Below are 18791 nucleotides of genomic sequence, written 5' to 3' on the forward strand. Positions count from 1 at the left end.
TTGATGACAGATGACTTCAATTTAAGCACTTGCCAATCAACTTATTATCTGTGTGATTTTGGGTAAGTTGTCCATTTTGATATTTCTTTTCTTATCTGAAAAATGGGTATATAAAACCCATCTCACAGTGTTCTCATAAAAATTAAGTGACGTGTTTTGTGTGCCCGAGAAAGAAAGGAATGGGGTTTTGAAAGAACCCAAATCATTTCTTTCTAATAAAAACAAGTAGTGATGTGGATAATCTATAATAGTGGCCTTCAAACTGGGGTACATACCATGGATGGTGGGAAAGGAATTGTTTTCTAGATCTTTAGTTTCCATATGTATGTTTTGTGAAATTGAGCTACCCAAGAGCATGACTTTGTCTAGGCACCAAGCCATTTCTCTTTTCCTATGACCTGTAATAATGATTTCTTCCACTTCACAAAAGATAGATATACTACTCCTTTATGTGAGTCTTCTTGTGGAAATATATCGTGGGAGTGCAAGAGTAAAAAACAACAATATCAGAATTCTTACTGTTAAGAGTTCCTTTTCTTTATAAATGGGTAATATAGGTATCAAAATCATATTATTTGCATTTCATTGGATATACAGACAGTACCCAACTTATGGGTTCAACTTCAGAATTTTTGATCTTCACAGTGGTGCAAAATCATTGCTTTTCACTTTTAGTATAATATTTAATAAATTATGTGAAATATCCACACTTTATTATAAAATAGGCTTTGTGGTTAGATGATTTTTTCCAGTTGTAGGCTAATATAAGTTTTCTGTGCATGTTTAAGGTAGGCTGGCTAAGCTGTGATGTTTGATAGGTTAGGTATATTGTATTTTCAACTTATGATTTTTTTCCAACTTATGGGATTATTGGGGCATAACCCCCATCATACACCAAGGAACATCTGTTTTTAAAACCATCATATAACAGTTTTATTTTAAAATGACAAAGTGTACAATATGCTATTGTATATGCAATTACTTACAATCAAACAATTTTGTTGTTAACTTAAAAATAGAGAGGTAGAACTCTATTTGCATTGCTCCTTCCACTAGTAAATTTACTTGTTCATTTGAAATATACCATAGATAATCCACAAGAGGAAAAAATGTTGGTTGTATTTAAGCAAGGCAGAGAGAGTGACTTATTATATATGGGCCACTCGAATAAGGTATATATAATACTTTACTCCTATTTCACTGGAAACATGATAAAAAGAAATGGGTTATTCTGAAGCAAGAATCATTTGGGGTAGATGTGATGAATTGTATTCTGTTCACTGAGGGCTTCAGATACTGAGATGGGTTATCAAGAATCCATCATATTTTGTCATTGTTTTTTTTCCAGATATAAAACCTGTCTAAAAATCTCATGCTATTTTTTCAAATTACTCTTTCATCTACATTCCTTCAATAAGCACCTTCACTTGTCATATGTTAACCTTCAAGAGACCTTTCTAAGTTTCAGATTGAAAAACATGGATAGTTTATGAAAATGGTAGCTGTTTCCTACCTGAAAGCAAACCACTATTTTTCCATGCTTCGTTGTCAGTTATGAAAATGCTAACCCTATAAAGAACAAACAATATAAATCCACCTCTTTCAGCTTTGACTAAAAATAGAAGTTTCTTTGCTGTGTGTGTTAAAAACTGCACAGTGAATTTCATTGATTTTCAAATGTTATATTTCATATTGATGCTCATATCTACATTTAGGCACAAGTGTCCACATTGGCAGATTGATACTAATTCAATAGTTAAACCAACTTTGCATAGATGTCTTAGGTGTATTTATATCTATTTTTTTTCAGAAAGCATTTATTAATTTTCTACTTTGGGATAAAAACAATCTGTTGTAATTATATTCAACACACACCAAGAATTTAATGCTAGGCACAGTACTTATTGTTATACCAGGAGGAGTAATTGGATACTCTAAGCTGCTAAAACTTTTATAGTTTTCTTATGAGAGTTGTCTCTGTGGTTCAATTTCTATGACAGTATAAAAATAGAAATTCAGTGGATGTTTATTTTTTTATTCCAGTAAAAATAGGAATAGTTAAAAGTTATTTTTTATGTTTTATAAAAAGGAAAATAAATTTCACAATATTAATAAAAATTATGAAAAACCTGGGAATAATTTTTATAAGAAATGAGAGAACTTATGTGAAATGTATATAACCTCACTGAAAAATATAAAATTTCCTTGATAGGAAATTTAAACATTATAAAAATGCCAGTTCCTTTGAAATTATCATAGAAGTTTAACCCAGTATCAATGAGATTTTTCATAAATCTAATATCAATAGGATATTTTAATAAAGGTATCAATAGGATTTTGGGGGGGGTAACTTGACTGATTGTTCTAAAGCTCATCTAGAAATATAAACAGAAAAGAATACCAACCAATTTTTTAAAACATTAGGCGAATAATAGAAGTTTTCATTTCTAGGATTAGGTTATTTTAGAATGCTAAATAATTAAATAACATGTTAGTAGTATAAAAATAAATAATCCAGAGAACTTTGAGTGAGGCTCTGATACACATAAAAATATATATAATTAAATGAGCATTCACACCAATGGTAAAAAAAAAATCAATTATTTGGAAACAGCATTCAAACTAGATCCTTAGACACCAAAATAAACTTCAGATACATTGAAGAATTAAATGTAAAAATGGAGGCATAAGAAAACAAAGGGATTACTCAAATAGTCTATAAGTATATCAGTAGAAAGTATAAAAGCATTGAAAAAATTTACCAAAAATAGATCGCAGATAACTATACAAAATTTTACGATGTCTGTGTGCTTAAATAATCATTATGAATTGAAAGACAAGCAACAAACAAGGAAACTATTTGCAACAAATCAGACAGCTTATATATGTAATAACCTGGAATCCTCTAAGAACAGTGCTTGAGACAAATGGGACATCTGATTGATTATTTGTAATGTAATCACAGGCAGCAAGTGTAAATAAAGGAGGGGTAATGAAACAGGGAGGAAGGAAAAGGCAATGCAAGGATCTGTTATCATGTTGGTGATCATTGTAAGTGGCTGGAGCTGAACCTTGCTTGGAACTTCCATGTAAACTTAGGAAAATGCATTTTAAAAATGTCCAACCTAAAGAGTAAAAGAGGAAAATAGTTAACAGCCCCTTTACTTGACTGATAAATATTGGCCCTGTGGTCATTAGCCTTTGTTTCTCATTAGCTCAAGCTCACTAGAAATGTGCAGCACGCAATAAACATTCTTTATGTGGTGCCAGAGAATCTTCAGACAGGAAGCAAGAAATATGAGGCATCAGTTAAGACCAGGTACTGCCAACTGTACCAGTATGAAGCCGTTCAAGGCTGCCTGGAACTGTTAGCTACAGCAGTGGCTCAAGTAAAAGGTGGAGCCAGAAGGAATTTTGAAATGAAGCACAGGAAGATGAAACTGAGTCCATTCCTTGAGCCCCTCTGTGTACTTATACCTACTATTAAGTCCAGTCTATCAAAGAGTCCCTTCCAAGAAGATAGTTACAGTTTCTACAAGGACATTATTCAAGAGGGTTAGTGGAACAAACTCTTTTTCTTACGATTTGAGCAAGCATTAAAGCTTATTTATTTTCTCCTCCTCCTCCAGCCCATTCTAGATATGCCTAACTCTTAGCCAGCTCTTCAGCTAGTCCAGTTTGCTTGCTTCTGAGGTGACCTAACTCTCTGTCTCCGCTTTTAGTTGCCTTGCTTTTGTTACCACATGGATGTTGTAGTGGCAACTGGTCTTGGAAGCACTAAGCAGTACCCTAGTGAATTTCCTCCTCCTCGCCTTCATTGTGTGGTACGAATCTTAGTGTCTTGGGTAATCAAGGGCATTTATCTCCATCAGTGTAGTAACTCTTTTTTTTCCCCTTCCACTAGCTCACTGGCATGAAAAGTATGAAGGGACCAGGATGAATTGTAGATTCAAGTTCCCTGGATCCCTTCCTCTATCTCAGATGGGAAGTGTTTCCCCCTGAGAACCAAGACCTCTAATCTAAAAGAGCCTAAGGTTGGGAAACACAAATAGATCACTGGAATGGGGCCAATTAATACTGTAATCCATTAGTTATGGCCATTGATTCAACACATTTATCTTAGAAAACAACATACAAAATTATGTAACATGTAGTTCCCAATTCTTTTATCCTTTAGCATGGCTACTTCCAGGTGGTACAGTATATACTAGAACTATAGGATACCTGCAGAAAAGTGCCTGTTTTTACACCTCCTTTGAAAAATAAAATTAGTCCCTGATCTGATGCAATGCTATACAGGCTGTCATGATTACAGATTGAGTATTCTGTAAGTCCCCAAGTTGTGATGCTGGCTGAATTAGCAGGGAAGACAAATCCATTTCCAGAGTTGATACTGAGTTTGATAAGGATGAATCACTGCAGGCCTCCATGGTACAAGGGTCAGATGTAATTGACCAGTCACAAGTGACTAGTGCAAAGAATGTTGCTGTGATGAGGGCTCAGCCTTAGTCTCTGCTGTTGGCAGTTTGGCATCTAGTAGTAGCAAGAACCAGATTAGCTTTGATGAGGAACAACCAATGCTATTGGACCCATTCATAGCTTCAGTCCTTGCCAACATGACCAATTTATATACAATTTCATTAATTGAAGAGAAACCTAAATGACATCCACGGTTGAGTCATCCTATCCAGTTGACTGATGAGTGCCTTATCTGAAGTGGATGCTCTCTAGTGGTATTAAAAGATCCACATACTGCACCCACCCATATGGATCTATTAACATATGACTTTCTTGTTTCTGAATTTCCAGCCATGCCTCTCACCAGCCTCTTTCCCATCAGCCAAGCTATTTGTCACTGCCCAAGTGTCTCTTTATATCTATTCTCAAGCTATTCCTTCCGCAAACTTCTCCTTATTCAAAGTTAAGGGCTAAAGGTACTGCTTGAAGCTCTGTATACTTGGGACAGCATTCCTTCATTATGTCCCTTTTGGCCAACCATGAGTAGGGCTGTAGTGTGACATCTCCATTTTCAGCATTGAGGTGACCCATGTATAAATCCAGACCCAAGTGTTTAACAGTTCTGTCAATTGGTGAGACCTAGGTATAGTTGAGAGAGTCTTACTCTTATGATTTCATGGTTCTGATAATAATTTCCTCATAATGGTTATCTCCAGTTGCATATTTTCTTAATATCCATGGTTTGATGATCAATTTGTACTAAGCAGACCAGGAGTTGCTTTTCAGTGTATGTAGTTCCGTGCTGCAGAAGGCATAATCTTGTTCCAGAATCTTAAGGTTCTGTGCTTGACTTTTTTTTTGGGTTACTAAAGACTCCCCATGACATCCTTAACCCCAAGATGTATCTCTAGCAACATCAGGTATATTAGGATATGTGGCTTAAGTGGAGGAGCAACTTCCAGAACTGTAATTAAGTCCTATTGCTGAATCCTCTCTTAGGGTTAGGGTTAGGGTCTGGCCCCCACTAAACACTGACAGCCTGGGCCAAGATAAAATAACAGGTCAGATTTACTCTCTCTCACCTGAAACAACTATAAAACTGGAGAAGAGGTAGAAACAATTGTTTTAAAGACACTAGACATCAGGCAGGGAATGAAAGATTGTGATCCCTTGGGAAGACACACAAGGTAAGCCCTATGATTCTCCCCATCTTACTACTTTGAGGGAATTTCTAAGGCTGTCTCACAGAGTAGAAAGATTCAGGCAGAACCTGGAGGACTCCTGAGTTGAAGACATGAGAGTTTGGAGAGATCAAGCCAGCTGGATTTCCCACGACCAGAGTGCTAGAAAGGAGAGGGCTGCACAGGGAAAAAGCTCTGGAGACCACCAGAGGGTCCCCCTAATGATTTTTTTCCAACTTACGGGATTATTGAGCATTTGGCAGAATGTTTATCACATTCATGTGAGGAAACTGCTCAAGGCCAGGGAAAGAACTACCCAAGAAGATTAGAGGTAATAGTTCCCTGAGCTCACACAGCATCTGGCTGTTCTCACGAGCCAAACCATAAAACATCATAATTCATGGGTTTATTGGTTAGAGTACACGGAATTGACTTGGGTCCATAGTGGATAATTATAAGCCCTTAACTAAATACTTCTCTGATTCTGCCTCACAAATAATAATAATAATAATAATAATCAAACAAAAAAAACAAGATCCAAAAGGATCAAACTGTTTTCAAGTATCTTCACAGTATCAGAGAGCAAAGCTCAACAATATTTATAGGAATAAAAAAATATTCAGCACCCAACAAATAAAATCACAATGTCTAGTCTCTAATCAAATATTATTAGGCATGTACAGAGGCAAGAAACTGTGACCCATAGTGAGGAGAAAGATCAATTAATTGAAACCAAGAAAGAACTGGAACAGGTGTTATAATTAGCATAGAAAGACAGTGAAACAGTTAAAACTGTATTTCACATGATCAAAGTTAAGTAGAGACAGAAATATTAAAGAGGCAGAAATCAAAGTTGCAAAGATAAAAATTATAAATTCTGGGATGAAAAACACCGGATGGAATATCCGGAGATTAGACATTGCAGTAGAAAATATTAATAAACTTAAAGCAATAAAACTATCCAAAATGAAAGGCAGATAGGAAAAAGAATCAAATACAATGAAAAGAGCATTAATGTGTTGTGGGAAAACTTCAGTGGCCTGATATATGTATAATTGGAATCCCAAAGAAGGCAGGAAAAGGAAAAATATTTGAAAAATAATGCTGAAATTTTTTCAGATTTGCAGATCCCTTGCACTGGAGTTACTAGCCAGTGCAGTAAGACAAACATGAAACCCAAAAAACTGCATCTAGATTGTGGATGAGAAGAAGAAATAAAACTGTGTTTATTTTCAAGTGACATCATCTATGTGGAAAATGTGGTATCTGTAAAAAAGCTGCTAATAAATGAGTTTAGCAGTGTTATAGGATATAAAATCAATATACAAAAATCAATTATATTTCCAACAAAATTCTGAAAATTATATGCTAGTTAAAAGTGGGTGAACTATTGTCATTTCATTACAAGTTGAAGTAACTAACATTGACTTCCCAGGCTTGTATGGTATGCACCTCTGCTCTCTTTTTTGATTAAGATCTCTAATACTAATGTGGTGTGGCGTCATGTTTATTGCTCCTACAGAGTTGTATATTATTTATATTGTTTCTGGCTTTAGTTTGACTGCATTTTTCAACTCTTTGTGGTCATAGCAGATGTGGTTGTTTCTGGAGAATCTCCGAAGCACAATTAGCACTAAGCTCTTTATAGTTCTTAATTGGAAATGATTTAGATTTAGATAATTAATCACTTTTGACTCTTTTCTCCAGGGATCGTCGTGGAATCTAAGTGAAGAACTTTTAGCGAGAAAAACCAAATTCTTTGTTGACAAATGAGTCCAGATGAGACAAGTGGGAGCTTTTTAAATTTATGTTTGTAATTCACTTGTGCTTATGTTGTATTATGTAATAGAGTAGATTGGGTCCTTTTTCCATTATGTCTTAGTATGGATATTATTGATTATGTAGAAAATAACATTTACCTCATATTTTAATACTTCATATAATAGTCTCTGATTTTTTATATCCATAGAGAATCAGGCATTATGTAGAATTAAGTAAAGAAGTATGCAATACAGTATTTATAATCCTAAAAAATTCAATGTGTTTTATCCAAGAGTTTCTGTATTTCCATTCTCACTGACTTGAGAGAGCATTTAATCCTAACAATAGATTTAACAGACTGGTTCCAGTCATGTGTCCATGCTTCATTAACTATGGATTTCACATTTTTTTGCTCCTGATTTGATAAGGAAGAGTAGGAATAAGTGAAGAAGGAATGAAAACACAAATATGGTTTATGTTAGGGAAAATTACATAAACCAGAATCCCAGGAGAAGAATCTTAGGCACATTTCAATGTTCACTCTTAAATCTTTGGATTGGCTTTTATAACTATTAACGAAGATAAAGTTTAAATGTAGTTATTCATGGTATGATGTCGGTAAACAGATTTTGGAAACTTAGATTCTAATTGGTCCCTGGGTGGCTTATATTCCCCAGATTTATGTTCCTGAAACAACTGTAGCAAATTCTGTAGACTCTTAGCCCATCCCCACAGGGACTTGTTTATTGCCCTTCTCAATATAATATAATTTTGAAATAAATACAGATTAAATAACTTTTGTACATATAGTATACTTATCCAATAGCTTCCATCTTTACCATGCTATTTTCTTTAACTTCATACTGATTATTTCAACTTTTTTGAGAGAACTAAAAACAACCATCAGCTTGCTTAATGCCTAGACCTATTAGTGATCTGTACACACTTTCAAAATTGCACGTATATCTCTTAACAAATTTCAGTCTGGATTTTTCATTTCATTATTTTGCTTGAGGTAAAAGCTAGCTAGAGACTCGCCCTACTTTGAATTGTTTTTTAAAAATTTCATATAGGAAATTTATAAAGATAAAATTGAAAACATATTTATCATTTCATTCTAAAAAAGAGAATTGGGTGGTTCAAGAAGGATATAAATGGCTTATAGTTATTTTTTCTTTAACCCTTTTTTCACTTGAAGGATAAGAATGGGCTTTGGGCCAAGATATAAAAGCATATTGTAGAACTTGCTTGTTTATTTTCATGCAAAATAGGTACTTTTATACCAGTATAAAATTACATTTGTGGAGAATAGTCTTATCCAAAGTGGCATTAAATGGGTGTTAACACCCCACCCCATCAAAGGAAGGAAACCTAACATCTAATTTTAGTGAATATAAAAATTCTTTCTTATGAGTTGAATTATGTTCCCTGACCATGGAGGGAAAAGTACAGATTTTCTCCTGTATACTGAAGATGTGATTTTATTATTGTCATATATAAATTTAGTGATAGTATCTAACTGTTAGAAAGAACAACAGTCATGATTCTAAAACTAGATAGTATTTTTTTTAGACATTTTCTAAAATATCAGTGTTTCATATTCAGGAAAACTCCTTATACCAGGTTAATTTGTCCCAGTCTTTGGGGATTCTGTCACCTAATGATTTTTAGTGGTTTACCGGTGGACACCAGTGCTGGAGCCACTGCCTCAATTGGCACTCCATGTTCATACTGCTTCTGGGGCAACGTAACCATGTTTATATAATTATTATTCACTGGGGCACACAGTGTTCCTCTGTGTCCCCACCAGTGCTGCTGTCAGGTACGTTCCCCTTTGACCCTGTTCCTGGGCATCACCCAGCCCCAGATTGAGAAATCCAGAGTGTGTATGTCTAATTGACCATGCTATGTCTCATACCTGTGAGACACAGGGGCAAGGGTTTGGGAATATCCATATGTGATCTTTTTGGCATTTAATTTGAGATAAACTTTTCTCCACCAAGATTCACAGAGTAGCATATTCTCCAAGTATAGGGAAGTGGTTCAGATCCTAGGCAGACAAAAAATGTCAAATATCTGCTCCAAACACTTGTTCATGGGCTAAAATGGACCTGATGATGCTTCCTAGAGAAATTCTGAGGTAGTTCCAGTGGCCCATTCACAGTTCCTGTTCATGACTAAGGTATTCTCCTGCTTAGCAGAAATGAACGTTTAAACTCTTGGTTTTGTTGGGATTTTGTGTTTGATTTTCTTTGCCATTCCTGATAATAAACTAGCCCTGGAAAACTGTCAGTTGAGTGAAATTCTGCTTTGGTACAGTGAATGCAAACATTCCCCTGCTGTGTTGATTTGAAATAAGAACAGGCATTTTCTATATTTTAGCAGCATATGGTGCTAAGATTTTAGCATACTTTCTTATAAAGAGCCAGGAAACTACTTCTGCTTAAAATGTGTGTTTATAAACAATAGACTTACAATGAATATTCCCATCTGTTAGGTGAACATAATTTGTATAGGAATTCCCATAATAGGTGGAGGACTATGCAACTTTTTTTGATATTTTTTCCCTGGTGAGACATTAGACTAAAGAGAAGGTACAAAACAGCATATGCTTAATATTCAATTTTATATCTGTTTCTCCCTGTCGTTTGAAAGCAGTATTTTTTTTTTGTGCCTTAGTATATAGGATTGCTATACAAATTATAAAAATTTAAGATCTATTTAGATATTGCAAAAAAACAAAAAGAATGTATAATAATTATATATATGGTTAAGTTGCAATCATAAAACTATTTGTAGTTTTTCAAATATGTACTGCAATGACTTGTGCTGTTTCTTTTCTTAACTTTTTTTGACTCTGTTTTAACCTAATCTTGAAACTCCCCTCTGTTGTAATCACAGTATATAACAATCACAGCTGCTCATCCTTCTAGTCTTGATTTGTAATTTAAATACATGGCATTGACTCTTTGTGTTCAATTTGATATTATTCTGATTGTATTCATTAATTAGTTTTGTTTGAGGTGAACCATTCCTCAATATAGAATAAAAATTTAACATTAAAACTCAGCAATATTTTTACTTTTCAAATATTGTATTAATTGTGCCATAGGATCTCAAGAAGATTATCAGAGGGAAGAATGTACTTGGATTAATATATGCTTAATGTTGAATTACCTCTATTGTCCAAATGTTTTATTCACTTAAAAATTATGCCTATCAGTTCCTTTTTCAGGTTGACTAATTGGACATACTTGAATAAAAAGATGAGCAATTAGTTAAATATAAGTGATTCAAGGTATGCTTAGGAACGGAGCAAATAAAGCATACGATATACTTTCTTTTACCTGACTTTTTTTTAAAGTTTCTCTGATTACACTCTGTAAGAGGAAATGTTTTTAAATTACAACTAGAACATTTTTTTTGTAAAGGATAGCATCGCTGCATTTTCTTTCGTCGTCTTCAGAAAATAGGCTACCATTTGAGCGTGTTTCAGGTCTTTTTCTTAAGATAGAAACCTTCCCATATGTGAAAAGTATCCATGCCTCAAGTCTTACTCTTTTTTCTTTTTGGCATTCAAATATTATCTATCTTACTCAGTTGCGATGTGCTGCATACATTTTATTTTTTAAATGAGATGTGGTTGACACAAAAAGCTGTACATACTTATGTATACAACTCAGTGAGTTTTGAGATAAGTATACACCCATGAAACCATCACCACAATATATAGCATAAACCTCTCCATCATCTCCAAAAGATTCTACCTGTCCTCTTCATCTGTTATCATTTTTGTGTGATAAGAACACATAACATATGATCTACCTTCTCAGTACATTTTTATTTAATAAATATATAATACAGTATTTTTAACTATAGGCACTATGCTGTACAATAGATCCCTAAGACTCTAAGATTTATTTATCTTGTATAATCAAATCTTTGTGCCCTTTGATTCCTGCCCATTTCCCTTTTCCCGCAGCCCCTGGCAGCCACCATTTCACTCTCTGCTTCTATGAGTTTGACTATTTTAGATTCATGTTTTATGTGGTTCTGTGTCGTATTTCTTCCTTTTGTGTTTGCCTTATTTCACTCAGTGTAATGTCTTCCATGTTCATTATGTTGTCACAAACGGCAGGGTTTCCTTCCTTTTAAAGGGTGAATAGTATTCCATTATATGTATATACTGCATTTTGTTTATCCATTCATTTGTTGACAGACACTTCAGTTGTTTCCCTATCTTGGCTATTGTGAATAATGCTGCAATGAACATAGGAGTGCAGAAATTTCTTTGAGATCCTGATTTCAATTCCATTGGATAAAGTAAGATTGCTGGATCATATAGTAGTTCTATTTGTGATCTTTTAAAGGAAACTCCATACTGTTTTCTATAATGGCTGTACTAATTTACATACCCACTCACGGTGTACAGTAGTTCCCTTTTCTCTACATCCTTGCCAACATTTGTTATTTTTCATTTTTTTGAATAATAGCCATTTTAACAGGTATGAGATGATATACCATTGTGGTTTTCATTGGGATTTCCTTGATTATCAGGAATGTTGAACACCTTCTTTGTCCTTTTTTTTTTTTTGAGAGAGGGTCTTGCTTTGTCACCCAGTATGCAATGGCACTATCATAGCTCACTGCAGCCTCCAACTCCTGGCTCAGTCTCCCAAGTAGCTGGGACTACAGGCGTGTGCCACCATGCAAGGCTAATTTTTTTCTTACTGTCTTGTAGAGATGGGTCTCAAGTTGTTGCCCAGGCTGGTCTTAAACTTCTGGCCTCAAGTAATCCATCCCTCTTGGCCTCTCAAACTGATGGAATTATAGGCTGAGCCACCACACTCGGCTTCTTTGCCCCTTTTAAAATTGGGTTATTTGGGGTTGTTTTTTTTAGCTATTAAGTTATAGGAATTTCTTATGTATGTTGGATATTAGCCTTTTATCAGTACATGGTTTGCTCAAACCTTACTCTTGATTTGTTTGTGAACATGGCCTAGAAACCAATTCATGTGCCATCTTAGGTAGATTAGAAGGTGTGGGTTCAGGAGCTGTAATACTCACTTCAAGTGGTCATTGGTTATATATCTTTACATACTATGGATCCATACTTTCAGATTTAAAACATCCTTTAGGGTTAGCAATAAACTTAAAGCAGGGTTTTTATGGAAACTATGTCTTAATTCCTTTTTTCCTTTAAAAATAGACTAAAAGTTTTATAAAGTCATAATTTGAAAGATATAGTCACAGGAATGGAAAATACAAATGAAATGACTTTTCTGTCATCTAAAAAAATTTAAAGTTATTCTCAGGCCATACATGGAGAAGTAAGAATAAGAAGCATATAAATTATGTCTGGAGATGTCCACACTGGCAACTGGATAGAGGCGTGGGTCCTGATGCCATTGCTTTCTTTGCCTTAATGACCTCTGTATTTCCTGGAAGTGTAGATTGAACTTTCATATAGAGCGGTATAATACATTGTGTTAAGACTGTTGCCGGTTCCAGAAATAATTTCTAGAAATTCTGAGATTCTACAGAGAGAGAATTAGAAATAGTTTTTTATTGAAAGAGCTAGTTTAAATGCAATGACTTTTAATTATTTAACATTTCTCATTTTCAGCCAGTAGCGAGTAATATCTACTGTATGCATGGCACTATGATAGACACCAGGATAAAATGATGAATAAAACAGATGTACATCCTAGCTTCTTGTAATATTTACAGCCTACTTGGGAAGACAGATATTGATGAAATAATCTCAGAAATAAATTGCTGGTGTAGTTAGCATCTTGGTCAGGGAAGGATTGCATAGGTATTAAGTTACCAAAAATAAAATATTTGTTAAGCACCTACTAGATAAGATGGCAGTGCTATTCTAGATATAACCATTAACACTTCTTTTTGGTAATTGGCAGGTATATTATTCCATCTCTACAGAAGCTTGATGCTGGGTTTTACCGCTGCGTGGTGCGGAACAGAATGGGAGCACTACTGCAAAGAAAATCGGAAGTCCAAGTGGCATGTAGGTGTACGGGAAAGAGATCACCACATGTGTCTGTGGGGGCAATCAAATCACTGTTAACCATTGTAGGAGTTGAGATTTTATCTTTGACTCTATTTAGAGCAGAATAATTGCTAAACTCAGTGAGAAACAAGTATGCAGCTAGTTGGCTGGTCAGGAGAGGGGACTGATGAAGCAAATGCCACTTTTTTCCAATTGAAAAGACTAGGGACCTGACCAGGCACTGGGGAGGATAAAACAAATGAATAAGGCTTCCTTCTGTTTTATGAATCAGCTGCTTTTCGTATGTAAGATACTCAGATTCAAAATGCTTTTAAAATAAAACCCATTTAGGTTAAAGTTCATCAATTCATTATCAGTTCTTTCTAATGATGATTTGTTTAGAAGAAATCATTTTGCTGCACTACAGAAAAGTACATGAATAATAAACATCACAGATGATATTAATGTTGTAGTGATTTATTCTTTATTGAGCAGATCCATTTTGGAGAATGAAACTTTCAGTAGTAGCCAAAGGAGATATCGAAATGCAGGGAGCTTGAATTTTAGTGTAATCTTCAGAAGAAATGAGAATGAACTTGGTCTATGCAAAGCTTTTTTTTAGTCCTTTCTCTAATCCAAAATCTAGGAAGGGTAAGATTTGTCTAAAGTGGAAGTCTGCTTCATTATATTTTGATTTTACTACCAAAATATTTCTTTGTTTAAAAGTAAGCAAAAACTTATAAAATTTAAAATTATATTTTAATATGTTATTATAGACTTTAGAGAACATTAAAGGGCTCTTGAATTTGGCTGTGCTGTTCAGTGATGATGGTATTTCCTCATTTGTTAATTTTGATCCCAGTTAAAGCTTCTAGCTTTCTGCATTATCATATAAAATAAGATAATATGTAGTCTACGATTCTACAGTAAGTCTAGTGATTGAGGTGCCGATGATGCACGTGTTTAAATATTAAATCATTTTTCTCAATTGTGGTAATGAAGTTACTCAGCTAAATTGGTCTGCAGAAAAATCCAGAACTTTTGTTCAGTCAAATAATTGAAAACATAACTAATAAATAAAGAGTGCAGATCAATTCCCAATCCATATCTGAATAAGAGCTTCAAACTTACTATATTAAATTCTATTTTGTAAAATTTAGTTTTGAGCTTTTACTTATTTATATCCTTGTTTTATCATTTAGCTCTTAGATTTTTTTGTCTTTCTTTTCTCCTTATCTTTGATAAGAAATTTCATTTTATTTTAAAATAACCATTAATATTTTTCTAATCTGTTTCACTGATTTCATCTTTTCCCTCAAATTTTATACTATGTCACATAGAAAATTTCTTTTGAATCAAAAAGCCATTGATAATAGAGCTCTTCTATGGGCTATTTCAAACTTATATACATTTAAATAAAATATATTTGGCCATATCTATTTGTATACACATTTATCTGTCTCTAACCATAAGGTGGAAATTTTTTGAAAAATTTCAAATGTTACTAATTTTAAAATTAGCCATTTATACCCACATTTTGTTGGTGGTGTTTTCTTCCTGTGACCCCTATTTTTGAAATATTTTTAACCAGCAGAATAAAGACCAGAAGAAAACTCAGTTGCCTAGAATTAAGTCAACAGTATGGGAGTGGGAGAACTCTTGGCGAACTTCAGTGGTTGGCCAATATTGCTCCCAAAAGATCTGTGAGGGAAGCAGTCACCTCAGAAACAAAAGGCAGGAGAAGACCAAGCAGGGCATGGGCCAGTGCTGGGGTAGACCGAGCTTGACAGAGTTGGTAGATTGAAGATGTCAAGAAGCCTTTTATTATAGTTTCTGTGAGAACTGCTTCATGTGGCATTAAGATGGTTTTCAACAACTCATTTCAATATGACAGTCAGTTACAAACACTCCTAGTATTGTTGCAGTGAGGCAGACCATGTAGCTTTGCTGGTTGACACACTGCTTGGGTCCTTTGGAGGCACCTGGCTTTGCCTCTTGCTTCACTCACAGCAGGATCTGCACTCTCAGTGCTGCCCTGTAGTCTCACTTGTTTTGTTATTAAGTATAGCAGTATTGGTAACATATACTTATTTCTATCTCTGATCTCTCCTCCACACAAAAAAGTTTTTTAGAACTGAAAAGGACTCATTTTTTCTCTGCAGATATGGGAAATTTCATGGATACAGACCAGAGGAAAACGGTTTCTCAAGGACATGCAGCAGTTCTAAACTTACTGCCCATTACCAGCTGCCCCAGGCCTCAAGTGACTTGGTTTAGAGAAGGGCACAAGATTATTCCAAGCAACAGAATGTAAGTTGCTCCAAACCTTAAAGCTTCAAATACAATTAATGATGCTTGCAGGCACCATTTACATAGTAAGTTACATAGTAATTACATAGTAATGTTGCAATTGTGGTTACCAATTATTTGAAAAGAATAACCTAGTCTAGTAGTCCTACCCTAATCTTTAATAAACAACTATTTTTTAGGACTAGCTTGGATATTTTTAGGGCAGTGTAAGTAAATAGCCATGTAAATTTATTATTCAGTATGTTGCATGCCCTAAAATTAAAGTACCCTTACATATTTGTACTCTTTTTTTTTGGAATGCACTTTTTAAAGATGTCATTGTATATCCCTAAGTTATGTTTAGCTCCAAGTATTGATTTAATGAGTGCTGGTATTTACTTACAGAGCTGTGGGGTTTTTCCCCCTCTTTTGATTGAGCCATGTTTGATACTCCTTTCTCTGACAATAAAACAGTAATTACTGCTTATTTCTCTTTATCCTTTTATCCTACCATGACAGTTTTATTTCCCTTCATCTAATTAGTGGTTTGCCCATCTATTGCAGAATAGTTGCTTTGTGATTAGTTAAGCATTATTTCAAGGTGTTCTTGCCTATCTCACATTCAAGGTGTATTTATTTAATGTCAGACAGGTTTTCTTCATTTGGAACTTGAAGCAATTAAAAAGAACATTTGGTTTCATTTCATAACTGGACATTTGCAATCTAATTTAAAGACAGTATTACAAATATAAAGGTTTCAAAGATGAACATTTCCAAAAGAACAATGAAATACTACAAACTTAGGCTAAAAGCCAGATATTTATGCCATCAAATGGTTGCACTCATAAAAATTCATGAGGGGAAAAAGCTCTCGTTTTTTTTGTTCCCCCAAAAGAATGTGTGTAAAATAGTTTGCTGAATAGATATGAAGTGTATTTATGAAAGTAGCTGTGGGACATACACTCGTTATCTCTGTTGCTTGAGCATCTATGGAAACCCTTCTCTAAGCCTCATGTCTCCAGTCTTCTACCGTGGTATCTGAACCCTGCTTGAAGGTAAAGTATTGAGTTTATTTCACAATTGTTTCTATTTGAGTTATTGGAAACAAGGAAAAAACTGGAATATATGTAAAAGCCATATTTTAAGATTCCAGTAAAAATACCAGTTCCTTAGAAAATGGGATAACTGCTATCCTTTTTGTTTATTTGATTAAAAATTACTTAGGTATCTACCTTTATATTGATTTAAGTCATAAAGATATCTATTGAATTTGGGTGAAACATAGATGAAGGATCAACTTTTATGCTGGGACAGAATTGGTACCAGGGATGGGGAAGTAGATTGAATCAGGTTTCCTATTAAACACTGGAGCTTTTAATTAATGCCAATGGCAGCAAAATTCATGGTGGAGGGATTATTTTAACTTTGCAGCATATAAATATGCATTAATTCATTTGTTAACCTGTGGTCTAGCTATATTTATGAAACAATACTTATTCAAGAAATATGAAAGGATACAGAATGAAGTTATTCTTAATTTCTTACTTTTTTTTTTTAACTTGCAAATGCATGCTAAAGATTGCTTAATCCCTGGTAAGCTAATAAAGTAAAGATGCTGGTAGGGTTTTAACTTAGTGTAATATCTAACAAATGGTCCGCTTACAAGCGTGAAGCTATTGATAAATCTCTAATCTCAGTAAAATAATGTAGTATACCATTTTTTGAGGAGATGAGATGAGGCTGATTATGGATATTTACATTTTGCAAGGCCCTTTAGTTTCATATTTTCCACCTCATCATCACCCCACATTTATTAAGTACCTGCTGTGCAAGATAACATAAATCAGTATGTGTATAGTTTTCTTGACAATTTTATTCATCATTCAAAGATAGTATTGCTCTCCACTTCCAAGGAAGTACAACTTTTGACTGAAGGTAGAAGGACATTTCTGCATTCTTCCTACCCAGATAGTCACTAGGCACAGGTCAGCTGGCATTAGATCTCTTCTGCACCACCAGAGGTGCCATTTAAAAACTGGAACATTTGACTCAAAGTGCTTTCTGTGAATTATCACACAGGTCAACATTCTGTATATGTTTTTAACCTCCTTATGTGAGGTCAGTTCCCTAATACAGCAAGAAAGGTGGTGGAAAAACCTCATCTCCTTTCCCCCCATTTTTTTAAACATGTTCTCACAACCTTTAAAATATGAGCTTTAGGCTTAGAATTAAATGATTTTTTTTTTCATTTTCAAGAGAAACAGTCTAATGTTTCCTAACTTGAAAAATTAGTTGAATAGCTTATTAATACTCTTAACAGTGGCTATTATTTATTGAGTACCTATTTTAAACATATCTTCTTTAATCCTCACAATTGCCTTCTGAGGCAGGTATAATAGCTCCACTTATAGCTATCTAGAGCAAAGATTATAGATGTTAAACAACTTACCCAAGGGCCCACAGCTCATAAATGGCAGGACTATGATCCGAACTCAGGTCTTCTGGACTCTAAACCTCACCCTCTTTCTTGCATCAGGCTAATTCTTTTTTTCACTTTATTTGCGGAATATTTTTCATGATTTTGATTATTTTTTTCTGCACATTGCTTCAGATTATTTTTTTCTCCTGTTTTAGAAGGCCAGCTTTTAATTTTAAATAATTTAGGTTAACTTGGGTTCACATATAGGTGGTGAAAAGTGTCAGATATGGATGTATTTTGGAAGTAGAATCAGTAGGATTTTCTGTTGGATTGGATATGGGATATGAGAGAGCCATGGATAAGTCTTATTTTTGGCCTGAGCAACTGATAAAATGGAGTTACCATTTCTTGTAATGATATTGGGGAAGTGATTTGGGGATAAGTGAGTTTTGTGTATATGGGTTGGGGTTGTTAGTGGTGTCTGCCATTTGTTTTTGACATGTTAAGTTTGAGATGCTTATTAGATAGCCCAATGGAACCAATGATTAGATAGTTATATGTATCAGACTTAAGGTCAGCAAAGAGGTCTAGGCTGTCTGGATCCTTTAGTGTGGCCTTTTGACTGAATCCAAATTTTGCAGAATGAATCCTTTTAATAAAAGGATTTGTTCTG

At 34.5% G+C, this 18791-nt stretch overlaps 1 protein-coding gene across 1 annotated transcript in view; it reads left to right on the forward strand.

Moving 5' to 3' along the window:
- Positions 1-18791, forward strand: part of SDK1 (sidekick cell adhesion molecule 1) — a 905178-nt gene that overhangs the window by 325289 nt on the left and 561098 nt on the right. The window contains exons 3-4 of the mRNA XM_020281544.2: positions 13322-13428; positions 15573-15720. Of these exons, the coding sequence (XP_020137133.2) occupies positions 13322-13428; positions 15573-15720 (255 nt within the window). The remainder of the gene's footprint in view (positions 1-13321; positions 13429-15572; positions 15721-18791) is intronic.

The sequence above is a fragment of the Microcebus murinus genome, chromosome 19 (assembly GCF_040939455.1).
Source record: "Microcebus murinus isolate Inina chromosome 19, M.murinus_Inina_mat1.0, whole genome shotgun sequence".
NCBI classification, from domain to species: Eukaryota; Metazoa; Chordata; class Mammalia; order Primates; family Cheirogaleidae; genus Microcebus; species Microcebus murinus.